At 42.5% G+C, this 14,951-nt stretch overlaps 1 protein-coding gene across 1 annotated transcript in view; it reads left to right on the top strand.

The window, feature by feature from the left end:
• Nucleotides 1–75: 75 nt before the first annotated feature.
• The window catches only part of LOC110485803 (bMERB domain-containing protein 1), a 39,126-nt gene continuing 24,250 nt past the window's right edge, over nt 76–14,951 (top strand). Inside the window, exons 1-2 of the mRNA XM_036940468.1 lie at nt 76–962; nt 12,053–12,173. Of these exons, the coding sequence (XP_036796363.1) occupies nt 878–962; nt 12,053–12,173 (206 nt within the window). The 5' untranslated portion in view covers nt 76–877. The remainder of the gene's footprint in view (nt 963–12,052; nt 12,174–14,951) is intronic.

The following is a 14,951-nucleotide window of genomic DNA, read 5'->3' as shown; positions in this document are numbered from 1 at the left end:
CCAAATTACAAAATGACATTGATTTCTTTACCCTATAAGCAATAAGTCTATGGACAAGGTTTCCCTGGTACTGTTCTACCGCTATTTTTTTGCATTTATGGCACAAATTATATATATATATATATATACTGATATTAGCATTTTTCCACATCATATTCAAATCATCTAGAAGGGACTTTGTTGAGCTTCACAATACATTTGAGATACTTTTAGATTATTTGGACTGTACCATGACTTGCATGGGATTTGTGCCACAAATGTTAAAAACAAAGCAAGACAACTCGTAAACTCCGAACCTCAGAGTTCAAATTTGTGTAAGTTTTTTGTGTAGAGCCTCCTATTGGTTGATTTTAATACTTTCCAAGTGGGAAACTATGACCTCATCTTTCTACGAATTTCCAAGTTGGACATTTTAGAGTTTCCAATTTCTGCGTTTTCTTGAACGCAGCGTTGCAGTGTAAGGAAACCAACGTGTAATTTTGTAATTTGGGTGAACTATCCCTTTAAGTACAGTGATGTTGAATGAAAGGGATACTGTGGGGAACATGTATGTAGTACCACCGATTAACGTAAGGTGGCGCCATGGTCTAATATAAAAGTATATATTCGAGTTTACAGTTGGTATTGAAAACATCATCAGCCTTGGCTTGAACACCGCAAACTCAAATAACCGCAAGAGCGTGACAACACCAGCACGTTCTGGAAGCGTTTTTACACAATTCTCTGCCATGCAGCTTGGTACTTAATGAAAGACTGTGCGCATAGACTGCTCCAGTTGCCTTTTCTTGTTAGTTTTCCTTCGGTTTCCAAGACACAGCATTGTACTTGTTTGACAGCGCATCCTTGACCAGTTTGGAATCGAACCCACGTTTGAGAGATGGAAAAGGAAAATAAACACGGATCATCACATCAGTACGGCTCTCTGGAATGCACTAAATGGAATACAGACAATTCCAAAACAGGTAAATACATGGAACTGTTTGTGTGTGCATAATTGACCTGAAAAGTGAAGACAATAGTATTTATTACAGGGGAAATGCTTGCAGTTGCATGCAGACGTTGATGTTTGTTTCATAATGCACGTCTACAGGTGGCAGTCAACAGCTGTAACTAGAGGGCTTATTTGAGTTCATTAGGATCCCGTCAACTACTGCACATGCAGCAGCTAACTCTTCCTGTGGTCCACATAAAACGTACAAATACATGACAAAGTACAGAACAGTTATAGACAAGGACATGCAATTCAAAATAAAAAAGAATATACGAGTTCTATATTGGAAAGACACCAAGAAACAATACGAATTATATTGACACACTATTCATATACAGTACAGTTACATTTGATCTTTAGAAAGTGGAGAGGTGCTGTGATAGAATATGTTTTTTTTTAAATCCGTTTTTAATAGTTAAACTTGCTTTTGCCTGAATAACCTCTGGTGGCAGAGCATTCCATGATGACATGGCTCTAAACATACACTGCCTTCGGAAAGTATTCAGACCCCTTGACTAGTTCCTCATTTTGTTAGGTTACAGCTTTATTCTAAAATTGATTAAATAGTTTTTTTCCCCATCATCAATCTACACAAAATACCCCATAATGACAAAGCAAAAACAGTTTTTTAGAAATGTTTGCTAATAAAAAATAAATACAAATTAAATATCAAATTCACATAAGTATTCAGAACCTTTACTCAGTACTTTGCTGAAGAACCTTTGGCAGCGATTACAGCCTTGAGTCTTCTTGGGTATGACACTACAAGCTTGGCACACCTGTATTTGGGGAGTCTCTCTCATTCTTCTCTGCAGATCCTCTCAAGCTCTGTCGGGTTGGCTGGGCCACTCAAGGACATTCAGAGACTTGTCCCGAAGCCAGTCCTGCGTTGTCTTGGCTGTGTGCTTATAGGGTCGTTGTCCTGTTAGATGGTGAACCTTTGCCCCAGTCAGAGGTCCTGAGCACTCTGAAGCAGGTTTTCATCAAGGATCTCTCTGTACTTTGCTCCATTCATCTTTGCCTCGATCCTAACTAGTCTCACAGTCCCTATCGCTGAAAAACATCCCCACAGCATGATGCTGCCACCACCATGCTTCACCGTAGGGATGGTGCCAGGTTTCCTCCAGACGTGACGCTTAGCATTCAGGCCAAAGAGTTCAATCTTGGTTTCATCAGACCAGAGAATCTTGTTTCTCATGGTCTGAGAGTCTTTAGGTGCCTTTTGGCAAACTGCAAGCAGACTGTGCCTTTTACTGAGGAGTGGCTTCCGTCTGGCCACTCTACCATAAATAACCGATTGGTGGAGTGCTGCAGAGATGGTTGTCCTTCTGGAAGTTTCTCCCATCTCCACAGAGAAACTCTAGAGGGCCCTTCTCCCCCGATTGCTCAGTTTGGCCGGGTGGCCAGCTCTAGGAAGAGTCTTGGTGGTTCCAAACTTCTTCCATTTAAGAATGATGGAGGCCGCTGTGTTCTTAGGGACCTTCAATGCTCCAGAATTTTTTTGGTACCCTTCCCCAGATCTGTGTCTCAACACAATCCTGTCTCGGAGCTCTACGGACAATTCTTTCGACCTCATGGCTTGGTTTTTGCTCTGACAACTGTGGGACCTTATGTAGACAGGTGTGTGCCTTTCCAAATCATGTCCAATCAATTGAATTTACCACAGGTGGACTCCAATCAAGTTGTAGAAACATCTCAACGATGATCAATGGAAACAGGATGCACCTGAGCTCAATTTCAAGTCTCATAAGAATGGGTCTGAATACTTATGTAAATAAGGTTCTGTTTTTTATTATTAATGCATTTGCAAAAAAATCCCAAAACCTGTTTTCACTTTGTCATTATGGGGTATTGTGTGTAGATTTCTGATATTGTTTTTATTTAATCAAATTTAGAATAAGGCTGTAAGGTAACAATGTGGACAAAGTCAAGGGGTCTGAATACTTTCCGAAGGCACTGTAACTGAGTGACGCATTACATCTGTTTTTAGTTTGGGTACAGTGAAGAAACCCATAGTGGTGTGTCTGGTGCGGCATGTACAGTGTATGTCTGTTTGAAGTGTATTCAAATTGATTATTCAAATGTTTAGGCATTTTCAACACACAAATGTTTCTTAAAAAGACTACAAGAGAAGTTGTCAATTTCTCCTAAACCCTCAAACATGAAATACTATTATGCATGTTGTTGACGTTAGTTCTGTGTGTGCGGTTAAGGACACGGTGTGCTGCTTTATTTTGAGCCTGCTGCAGCTTTAATGGGTCTTTCTTTGCTCCACCTGACCATATTACCAGACAGTAATCAAGATCCGCGCCTGAAGTAGTACAGTTTTGTCAAAAACGCAGAACATCTTTTTATAACAGACATACCTCTCCCCATCTTTACAACAGCTGTGTCAATATGACTTGACCATGAGTTCAGCTTCTTCCACTTGTTCAATGGTCACACCCTTAATGCACAACTCCATTTGAGGTTTAGGTATAGGAGAATGCTTTGAACCAAATGCAATACTTTTGGTTTTAGATGTATTTAAGGCCAGTTTATTGTTAATGACCCATTCTGACACTGACTATAACTGACTGTAGCTTCTTGTAAGACAAGTGGCAAATCGTTTTTAAAAATTGAGAAGAGTAATGGCCCAAGGCAACTGCCCTGAGGGATACCACACTGTACATATCTGACGTTAGAGAAGCTTCCATTGAAGGACACTCTCTGGGTTCTATTGAATAAGTAACTCTCCAACCATGTGATGGCAGGTGATGTAATGCCATAAGTGAGTTTTTTCAATAACGTGTGTGTCCATTTTAGAATAATGTGTACAGTCACAGGGTGTACGCCATTATAGTCAGTAAATTGCACCCCAAATTATAGATGATGGCCTGCTGATGAGACTTAACAGGACGTTGAGAATGGAACACTGTGAGTGTCAGTTTTGCAAGGCTGAGGACACACTGTTCCCACACTATTGATATCATTACATCAACAATTCTCTCAGAGTCATTCTCCTTTTGCTTTCATGTTTCAACAACAAAAGGAATAGGAAATTGTTTGTTTGTTGAGAATAATTTATATATTTTTTTGTAACTAAACACTTTATTGTTTTAGTCATTATCTTCTATTTCTCTTCAATCAAAGTACCTGTAGGCCATTACTGCACTTCCTCAAAATGAGGAATCTGAATCTCTCCTTTCTTTCTTTCTCTTTCTTTCCTTTTCTCTTTCTTTCTTTCTTTTTCTTTCTCTCTCTCTCTCTCTCTCTCTCTCTCTCTCCCTCCCTCATGTCTTCCCATCCTCACTCGCTCCTCTCTCTCTCCTCCCTCCTTCTACACTTCCTCCTCCCTTCTGCCCTGCCTTTAGACTGTCCGTTAGTCCGTCACTGCGTGATATCTACCTCTTTAAGAAGAAAACCACCCAGGCTGATGGAGAGGGAAAAAATAAGGGATAGGGGGAGGGGAGAAGAAAGACAGCAAATTGAGGCCTTGTTTAAATCGCGATGTGACAGCTCTCTTCGAAGCATAAAATAATTAGACTTCAGAGGAGTCACATCCATTGTTCTATGCTACATTACATATGCTATGTGGATGCTGAATGCTAACGTGTAATGGTTGGCTAACAGATCCAGCAGTGTCCTCCAATTGGCAGTGACAGTGTGCTAGACATTCTCTTAGGGAGGGTGAGAGACATGGACTTAGAGCTTTTAAAGTTAGTTCCGCAGAGCGAGGTTGAAAACCAGGTAGTAGTATACTTTTTAATTGAGTTTGGAACACAGAAGTTGTCTCAACATGAGAAGCTCTGCAGAGGAATTGAATCACTGTTCTTCCAGTGTCTCTATTATGAATTTCTCTCTCTACACACACTCACACACATTATTACACACACACACACACACACACACACACACTATTACACACACACTTCTGCTATGCACTCTCACAGTGACCCTAGCTCTAGCTCCAGGGATGACCCCCCTCCAGCCCTACTCCGATCTCTTTCCCTTAGTGCAGGGTTGTGAACATGCCGCCTAGTTACACCAGACCCGACCAACCTCTCAGCCCCAGACGTGATGATGGCTGTCAAGGTAATGGGTGCCGGAGGCTGGGTACACAGTGAACCTCTCACTGATGGCTTTTGGGAAACCTGTTGTGGCATTTTGAAATCCCAACGTGCCACTGGTGTTGTCCTTAACAGGGAGGAAGTGTAGGTCAGAGGATGGATGGGAATAGACACTAAAGACAATAGAGTTAAAGAGAGGTTTGAACTTCAGGAGATGTTGGGAGTGTTGTCAGGTTTACTTGAATGGAGTTCGAAACATTGGCAAGTTTTTACGATCCAGAGTCCACTAATCAGTCTTTATGATGAGACCACCCCTCCCTCCGGAGTGAAAGTGCCATGGCTGTCTTGACGTAAGCGCTGTCGTAGCTGGTCACATCAGGAAGTGTGTCATACTGTAGTAACACAGCTGAGCGTCTCTGTGAAGATTCATATAGCTAAGTATGCGTCCTTTGTGCCTGGCTGAGAACGCTGACTGCTTTGGCTCTTTGGGAGTCTCAGGCTTGTACACAATACAATGCTGACAGATGCCAAAGGGATAAGAGTGAATATACACTGGATGCCAAGGGAAGCCAGACTTCCCCCCAAAAATGACAAAAAAAACATACAATAATTTATCTTTAGTCTCTCTGTGTTTCATCATTTTCCTTCAATTCGCAAAAGGCTGAATGTAACTCGTGCCCCGCTGTCTCTCTGTGTGTAGGCCATCTATCTGATGCTGTCTGGTCCAAATGAGTAGGACATTGTTGCCACCCGTAGCATTGAATGCAAAGTAAGCCAGCGAGCATCTGGTCTCCCAATCAGTGTTGAGCTAAACTGAGCGAGCTCAACTGTGAATGGTCCTGGCGCACCAAAAAAAAGTATGCTCTCAAATCCCATTGATACGTCATTGATAGAAAAACTTGAATTGCTGCATCTTGTTGTCTTGTTGTCCTCCTTTGGCTAGTTAGCCAGCTAGCTGAAATGGTCCCTTTTCTAAATTAGCCATGGATAGAGATAGGGATTTGTACTTGTGCTTTTACTTTTTTCTCCGTACTGGTCAATGATTATAATGGCAATTTTTTTTTTTTTTTTATTATTTTAAATTTTACCCCCTTTTCTCCCCAATTTCGTGGTATCCAATTGTTAGTAGTTACTATCTTGTCTCATCGCTACGACTCCCGTACGGGCTCGGGAGAGACAAAGGTCGAAAGCCATGCGTCCTCCGAAACACAGCCCAACCAAGCCACACTGCTTCTTAACACAACGCTCATCCAACCCGGAAGCCAGCCGCACCAATGTGTCGGAGGAAACACTGTGCACCTGGCGACCTGATTAGCGTGCACTGCGCCCGGCCCGCCACAGGAGTCGCTAGGAGGAGGCCAGCAATTCTGATCCAACCATTAATTCATACATTGTTGTGCCCCTGACCTGAGACGGGTTGCATCACTGCCTGGTATGGCAACTGCTCGGCCTCCGACCGCAAGGCACTACAAAGGGTAGTGCGTACGGCGCAGTACATCACCAGGGCCAAGCTTCCTGCCATCCAGGACCTCTATACCAGGCTGTGTCAGAGGAAGGCCCTAAAAATTGTCAAAGGCTCCAGCCACCCTAGTCATAGACTGTTCTCTCTGCTACCTCACGGCAAGCGGTATCGGAGCACCAAGTCTAGGTCCAAGAGGCTTCTAAACAGCTTCTACCCCCAAGCCATAAGAATCCTGAACAGCTAATCAAATGGCTACCCAGACTATTTGCACCCCACCATACACTGCTGCTACTCTCTTATTATCTATGCATCGCCACTTTTATAACCCTACCTGCATGTACACAATGACCTCAATTACCTCGACACTGGTGCCCCCACACATTGACACATTGACTTTGTACCGGTAACCCCTGTATATAGCCCCGCTATTGTTATTTACTGCTGCTGTTTAATTATTGGTTTTTCTTATCTCTTACTTTTTGGGGGGTATTTTTCTTAAAACTGCATTGTTGGTTAAGGTCTTGTAAGTAAGCATTTCACGGTAAGGTCTACTACACCTGTTGTATTCAGTGCATGTGACTAATACAATTTGATTTGATACAAGTTCAATATGTAGCTAGATGTAGAAGGATAATGTTAACTAGCCAAAGTTTGCCATGAATGGAAGTTAGGCTAGCGAGCAAGCATTTTAGCCAAGTAGCCTAGGACAACAAAAATGAAAAGAATGTACTGTATGACAGAGTGATAGAACGTTTTGTCAACATCAAAGAGAGGAGGATGGCATTGGCTTTTCTCTACAAACATGCACACACACACACACAGAAATCAGAACCATGGACAACCACATCATATTTAGCTTACATTGATTGGACTAAATTGTTTTTGGTATCTTTGAGTTGTCACTGTATTAGACTCAGCAGAGGTGATTTGATGATGTTGAAATGTTGAAGTTGAAATGGTGCCGGAATAGTGGAGGCAGCTCCTGTTTTCTTTGTGACTTGCGGTGACTCTCCGTGGTGCTACATCAATAGTTAGTGGACCGAAAATGTCAGAAACATTAACTAGCTTACATGTAACTGTCTGTTACTGTACATGCTATATAGGTTGTATTATGACTTTTTTTGTGGATGGGGCTTGTGGACAGGGGCTTGGCTTCCCCAGTGATTTTACCCACGCATGTTAGTGGAACAGGGGAACCCAAGAGCAGACTCAGATGAGGAGACTGGGATGAAGTAATCAAGGTATTTATTGAAACACAGGGGGAAGATGGAGTGCAGGTCAGGGGAAGCTTGGGCGGGTTGCAGGAAACCAGGTGCTGAGGCTGAGGCTGGAGTGAAAGGGGTTGGGACAGGGTAAGCGGGTCTGGAGGGGAATCCAGGACAGAGTAGCAGGATGATGAGACGTGGGACTGGAGACAGGGACCAGAGTCAGAGTGGGTGGAAATGTAGCGGAGAGGAAAACAGCATCAGGCCAGGAAAACAGGCACAACAGGATAACAAGATCTATCAGTACCAAACAGCTAGAAGCGTAGACTGACTGATTAAAGATTATGATCTGGCAGCGTGGAAGTGGCAGGCCGAGTATTTGTAGAGGGCTTGATTATGGAACAGGATGCAGCTGGTGGGGATCTGCTCTGACTCCAGCACACCTGTCTCCACCCACACAATCACACAGAGGGAGGGAGAGAGCACTGGGGGAGTGGCGGCAGGTCAAGGAGACACAGGATGAGCAGTAGAGGGCGTGGCAGGAGCAGATGTAACAACGCACCGCTGGTGCTAGTTAGAATACACCTCTTCTCTTCCTTTCAGCTCCCTCAAAGGATGTTATATCTGATTCTGCACATCAAGCCCAGTCTAGCCTGCCATCCCTGGGGCAAGCCTGTGTGAGGAGGAGAAAAGGATATCTCTCTCTCGCTCTCCCCCACCCTTCTCTCTCCGCTTTATTTTCAATTGACTTTCAGACAAAACACACATCTTGTATGTATTTGCCATGGTAAAGAGTATCAAAGTAGACAGTCTCATCCCTCAGGAGGAAGAAGGAGACTATCAGATTCTCTGTAAGTCAGGGGTGGTGGTGTGAGGTTTCTCAATCCCCAGCCCAGCTAGTGTCTCAGTTAGTCGGGCTCAACACAGAGCTGCTCAACAGCGGGGAAGAGTTAGTTAGCAGAGCCGCTAGGGAACCAAGACACCAGCAGACGAGACTCAGAAGAGACTCGGAGGAAGAGAAGGCAGACTGACCGAACTGTTGAACCTCTGACTTCCTTTAGCTCAGCAGGCTAACACAGTCTTTTGGCACACAGGACACTCATCAGCATACCTCAATACGCCTTCAACAAGGAATTACTGGTCTTTCTGACAGGTCTAGGATCAATAAATAAAGTTAAATCCATGTATAATCAGTTTTTTTCTGTGACTTGGAGGTGTAAATCTGCGAAAGAAATAGGCAGTTGTGGAGAATGGATGCAGTTGAACGTTTGATCAAGAAATACTGATCTAGGATCAGATGGTAAATAAATGTATAATTCTCTTTTGTGCGACAAGTAGGCATAAATCTGTGAAAGCAATAGGGAGTTGGGGCGGTGGACGCAGTGGAATGTTTGATGTCATGGCAGAGTGTTTAGCTCAATTGAAATTCTGCACCGGGTCTGAAGCTGAAATGCTTTGAACTTGCTCCATCTCACACTAGTTATTGGGACTGAGGGAAAACGAAGCTTGATGTTAACAGCTTGGGGCAGACAGATAAATGAGTGAGATGTAGCGGCTGAGATGTGACGAAGCTTATAAAGGTTGTCTATGATCACATTATGTAACAGCAGGTTAGATGGAATAGAGGTAAAGGATGGTAAACTACCAGTAGCAATTACACTTTGGTTACCAAAGTAGTATAAAGCCAAGTAAATGTTATAAAGCAACTTAAAGAAATGGCCTGGCAAGGTGTGCCCTGCATAAATTCAAGAAATGCACATTGACATAAACATAAGTATTTATTATAATGTCATTCTGTTAGGTATTTCCTTGTGCTGATGTCTGGCCGCCGTTGTAAAACCACATAAGTAGCTGTTCATACTTAGACTTATTTTTCTTGGTGATTTATATTCCGCTCAAAGGGAGTGAGGGAGGTAGGACACACATAGGCAGACTCACTCGTGCGCAAACCTTCTCTTTCTCTCGCTCAGTGTCTCTCTCATTTACTCACTAACTCACTCACTGTGTGAGCCAGTCTGCACCAGAGCACTCGGACAGTCAACTCTTTTTTCAAATGGTTCCCCAGAGTCTCCATGGGTTCAGACCATCAACAGTAATTATAAGGAACACAGTTCTTCTACCTCTGCTTCTCACACGCTGGGAAATTGGTAAAAAGTCTTTGTACTCAAAGACTGAAAGGTTTTTTACCTTCAACGTTTCTCATAACAATGACTGAGGAAGTAGCCTCCAACTTGCTGCCAAAGCGTGGATTTTGTGACTAAATGAATTGTTTTCATCAGAGATAAAGTGCTAGGCACCGGCTAGATTTATTTTTTTAAGAAGCATATCTCTCTGTTTTTCAGTTTTTGCTGTGTACAGTTGAAGTCAGCAGTTTACATACACTTAGGTTGGAGTCATTAAAACTCGTTTTTCAACCACTCCACACATTTCTTGTTAACAAACTATAGTTTTGGCAAGTCGGTTAGGACACTTTGTGCATGACACAAGTAATTTTTCCAACAATTGTTTACAGATAGATTATCAAAACAATTCCAGTCAGTCAGAAGTTTATACACTAAGTTGACTGTGCCTTTAAATAGCTTGGAAAATTCCAGAACATTATGTCATGGCTTTAGAAGCTTCTGATAGGCTAATTGACATAATTTGAGTCAATTGGAGGTGTACCTATGGATGTATTTCAAGGCCTACCTCCAAACTCAGTGCCTCTTTGCTTGACATCATGGGAAAATCAAAAGAAATCAGCCAAGACCTCCACAGGTCTGGTTCATCCTTGGGAGCAATTTCCAAACGCCTGAAGGTACCACGTTTATCTGTACAAACAATAGTACGCAAGTATACACACCATAAGACCAAGCAGCCATCATACCGCTCAGGAAGGAGATGCGTTCTGGCTCCTTGAGATGAACGTACTTTGGTGCGAAAAGTGCAAATCAATCCCAGAACAACAGCAAAGGACCTTGTAAAGATGCTGGAGGAAACAGGTACAAAAGTATCTATATCCACAGTAAAATCAGTCCTATATCGACATAACCGGAAAGGCTGCTCAGCAAGGAAGAAGCCACATCTCCAAAACCGCCATTAAAAATCTAGACTACGGTTTGCGACTGCACATAGAGACAAAGATCGTACTTGTTGGAGAAATGTCCTCTGGTCTGATGAAACAAAAATAGAACTGTTTGGCCATAATGACCATTGTTATGTTTGGAGGAAAAAGGGGGCGGCTTGCAAGCCGAAGAACACCATCCCAACTGTGAAGCATGGGGGTGGCAGCATCATGTTGTGGGGATGCTTTGCTGCAGGAGGGACTGGTGCACTTCACAAAATAGATGGCATTATGAGGGAGGAAAAGTATGTGGATATATTGAAGCAACATCTCAAGACATCAGTAATTAAAACTTGGTCGCAAATCGGTATTTTAAATGGACAATGACCCCAAGCATACTTCAAAAGTTGTGGAAAAATGGCTTAAGGACAACAAAGTCAAGGTATTGGAGTGGCCTTCACAAAGCCCTGATCTCAATCCTATATAAAATGTGTGGGCAGAACTGAAAAAGTGTGTGCAAGCAAGGAGGCCTACAAACCTGACTCAGTTACACCAGCTCTGTCAGGGGGAATGGGCCAAAATTCACCCAACTTATTGTGGGAAGCTTGTGGAAGGCTACCTGAAACATTTGATCCAAGTTAAATGATTTGAAGGCAATGCTACCAAATACTAATTGAGTGTATGTAAACTTCTGACCCACTGGGAATGTGATGAAAGAAATCAAATCTGAAATAATCATTCTCTCTACTATTATTCTGACATTTCACATTCTTAAACAGTGGTGAGCCTAACTGACCTAAGACAGGGATTTTTTACTAGGATTAAATGTCAGGAATTGTGAAAAACTGAGTTTAAATGTATTTGGCTACGGTGTATTTAAACTTCCGACTTCAACTGTATGTATTTGATTAATCCTGGAACAAACCCTAATTGAATTCCTTAGCCTGCATTGAACCAGACAAAATCAATGTTTTGCTGGGCAGCATACAAAGATGATGATCTTGTCCCAAGCTACCTTATCCATTATGCTACAGTAGGACATGTGTGATACAGCCATATTTATGCATATGCAAGCTTTATCTTGTCACAATGTTACTTTGCTATGCCAATCCAACTGTGTGTGTGTGCGTGCGTGTGCATGTGCGACTGTGTGTGTGTGTGTGTGTGTGTGTGAGAGCATGTTTGCACGTGAGCACACGTTTGCCTACCTATTCTACCATATCCATATCATTCCAAAATGTAGAACTGGAAAGGAGTTTAATAGAAAAAACAGAACGTTTGTCTGTCCTTCTCTCTGATCAGAAGAGGACATCGTCTCCATGGCAGACTCCACCATCACCATAGATGACATCGAGGGAGAGCTGTTCAAGATTGACAGGATTCGAGATGTGCTGGTCAGAAGAGAGTCAGAACTCCGATACATGTGAGTATGTTGTATGTCTGTTATCTCTAATCTGGATATCTCTAATCTAGATATCGCTACTGTGTTGTCATGTATTATTCTGAATAGCAGGGTGGTGTGCTTGTGTGTGTGTGTGTGTGTGTGTGTGTGTGTGTGTGTGTGTGTGTGTGTGTGTGTGTGTGTGTGTGTGTGTGTGTAACAATACAGTTCAAGTGTGGTGAATCCTGTTCAATCTAGTGGTGGTTCTCTAAAGCTTGGGATGCCACACAGGAGGGAGAGTGGAAAGAGAGGAAGGAATGAAGGAGGGGGAGAGAGAGGTAGGGCTGTTACGGTGACTTTAGTACCGCCACAGCGGCGGTCACGAGTCATGAAGGCCATCATATTCCATGTGACCGGTTAGTCACGGTAATTAGGCTTCTCCAAGCTCTGATGCTGCTGATGGTCATTAGTAGCCTATCAACCTTCTAACTGCCTGGTACTCAGCCCTCTATTGTCCCTCAAATCACTCTGACATCAACGCAAATGTAACTAAAAATCTAATCAAACACTTCATGAGAGCCCATGAGCTCATTTACCACCACATTTTTATAGGCTATGCAATTGTACGAGAAAAAAGAGTGATGGCCTCTACTAAAAAGAGGAGATTCCCCTAAGCTTTCTATAGACTAGGCCTACTATATTTATTCCTCAACTTTCCTAATATTAAGCACATTGTTTATCTTTACAACAGGAGTATAGGCTGCCTGGCTGGAAATGAACCACAGGAAAAGTATCCTCCATTCACTCTTTAAGTGCGCAGACATGTATTTTTCCCCCACTGCCCCTGTTTCGAGACAGGTGCATGATAATGGTCCATTCTTAATCAAAACAAATGTCATACATATATTATTTACTATATGTAAAGACAAGATTAAATCAAGAATAGTCTGATGGGTGACAATATTAGCCTATCACTGCCCAGCATAAGAAACAGAATAGTTGCATGTGTGCACACCCTCAAATCGTTTGTATTCTTCATACTATAAAATAATATAAAATATAATGCCACGGAATTCCAAGCAAATCTTGTCTGCTAAATTAACTAGTTTAGCCTACAGCCATTTGGCATAGCCACATCAGGACCTAACATAAGGACAACTCAGAGTATGCTATTCTGTTCATCTGAACTAGACTACATTATCTTCATATCATGCTTCTTTAGACCTGTCTAAAATAAATAATGGACTTATTGTGAAGGTGTAGGCTATATTACATGTATTTATTTTACTTTTTAAAATATAGATGTTCCAAAGGTCTGCATCAGTGGCTTGTAGACTATGTGTGGAAGCCAGAAGATGCTAAATGTGTTTATGTTAATTGATGGTCAGTTACAGTGAGACTGACAGTTATTTGCTTGACAATCACTGGCTGATTAAATTTCATGACCGCTACAGCCCTAAAGAGAGGGAAGCCTTTTTGCTGGAAGTGTGGGAGGAAGAAATAGCCAAGAAGGAGGACACTGAAGAAGAGGGAATAGGGAGGTTGCTGGGGGTCTGTGCTGGGACCTTTGTGTGTGGGTGGGAGGAAGATACAATTGTTTTTTTGGTATTTTATCTGGATTCCCATTAGCTGTTGCAAAAGCAGCAGCTACTCTTCCAGGGGTCCACACAAAACATGAAACATGACATAATACAGAACATTAATAGACAAGAATAGCTGAAGGACAGAACAACATACAGTGGGGCAAAAAAATATTTAGTCAGCCACCAATTGTGCAAGTTCTCCCACTTAAAAAGATGAGAGAGGCCTGTAATTTTCATCATAGGTACACTTCAACTATGACAGACAAAATGAGAAAAAAATCCAGAAAATCACATTGTAGGATTTTTTTATGAATTTATTTGCAAATTATGGTGGAAAATAAGTATTTGGTCAATAACAAAAGTTTATCTCAATACTTTGTTATATACGTTATATACCTTCACAAGGTTTTCACACACTGTTGCTGGTATTTTGGCCCATTCCTCCATGCAGAGCTACTCTAGAGCAGTGATGTTTTGGGGCTGTTGCTGGGCAACACGGACTTTCAACTCCCTCCAAAGATTTTCTATGGGGTTGAGATCTGGAGACTTGCTAGGCCACTCCAGGACCTTGAAATGCTTCTTACGAAGCCACTCCTTCGTTGCCCGGGCGGTATGTTTGGGATCATTGTCATGCTGAAAGACCCAGCCACGTTTCATCTTCAATGCCCTTGCTGATGGAAGAAGGTTTTCACTCAAAATCTCACAATACATGGCCCCATTCATTCTTTCCTTTACACGGATCAGTCGTCCTGGTCCCTTTGCAGAAAAACAGCCCCAAAGCATGATGTTTCCACCCCCATGCTTCTCAGTAGGTATGGTGTTCTTTGGATGCAACTCAGCATTCTTTGTCCTCCAAACACGACGAGTTGAGTTTTTACCAAAAAGTTATATTTTGGTTTCATCTGACCATATGACATTCTCCCAATCTTCTTCTGGATCATCCAAATGCTCTCTAAGAAACTTCAGATGGGCCTGGACATGTACTGGCTTAAGCAGGGGGACACGTCTGGCACTGCAGGATTTGAGTCCCTGGCGGCGTAGTGTGTTACTGATGGTAGGCTTTGTTACTTTGGTCCCAGCTCTCTGCAGGTCATTCACTAGGTCCCCCCCGTGTGGTTCTGGGATTTTTGCTCATCGTTCTTGTGATCCTTTTGATCCCACGGGTGAGATCTTGCGTGGAGCCCCAGATCGAGGGAGATTATCAGTGGTCTTGTATGTCTTCCATTTCCTAATAATT

The sequence above is a fragment of the Oncorhynchus mykiss genome, chromosome 13, assembly GCF_013265735.2.
Source record: "Oncorhynchus mykiss isolate Arlee chromosome 13, USDA_OmykA_1.1, whole genome shotgun sequence".
Taxonomy (NCBI): Eukaryota; Metazoa; Chordata; class Actinopteri; order Salmoniformes; family Salmonidae; genus Oncorhynchus; species Oncorhynchus mykiss.
Note: the sequence above shows the minus strand (reverse complement) of the source record. Positions and strands in the feature narration are given on the sequence as shown.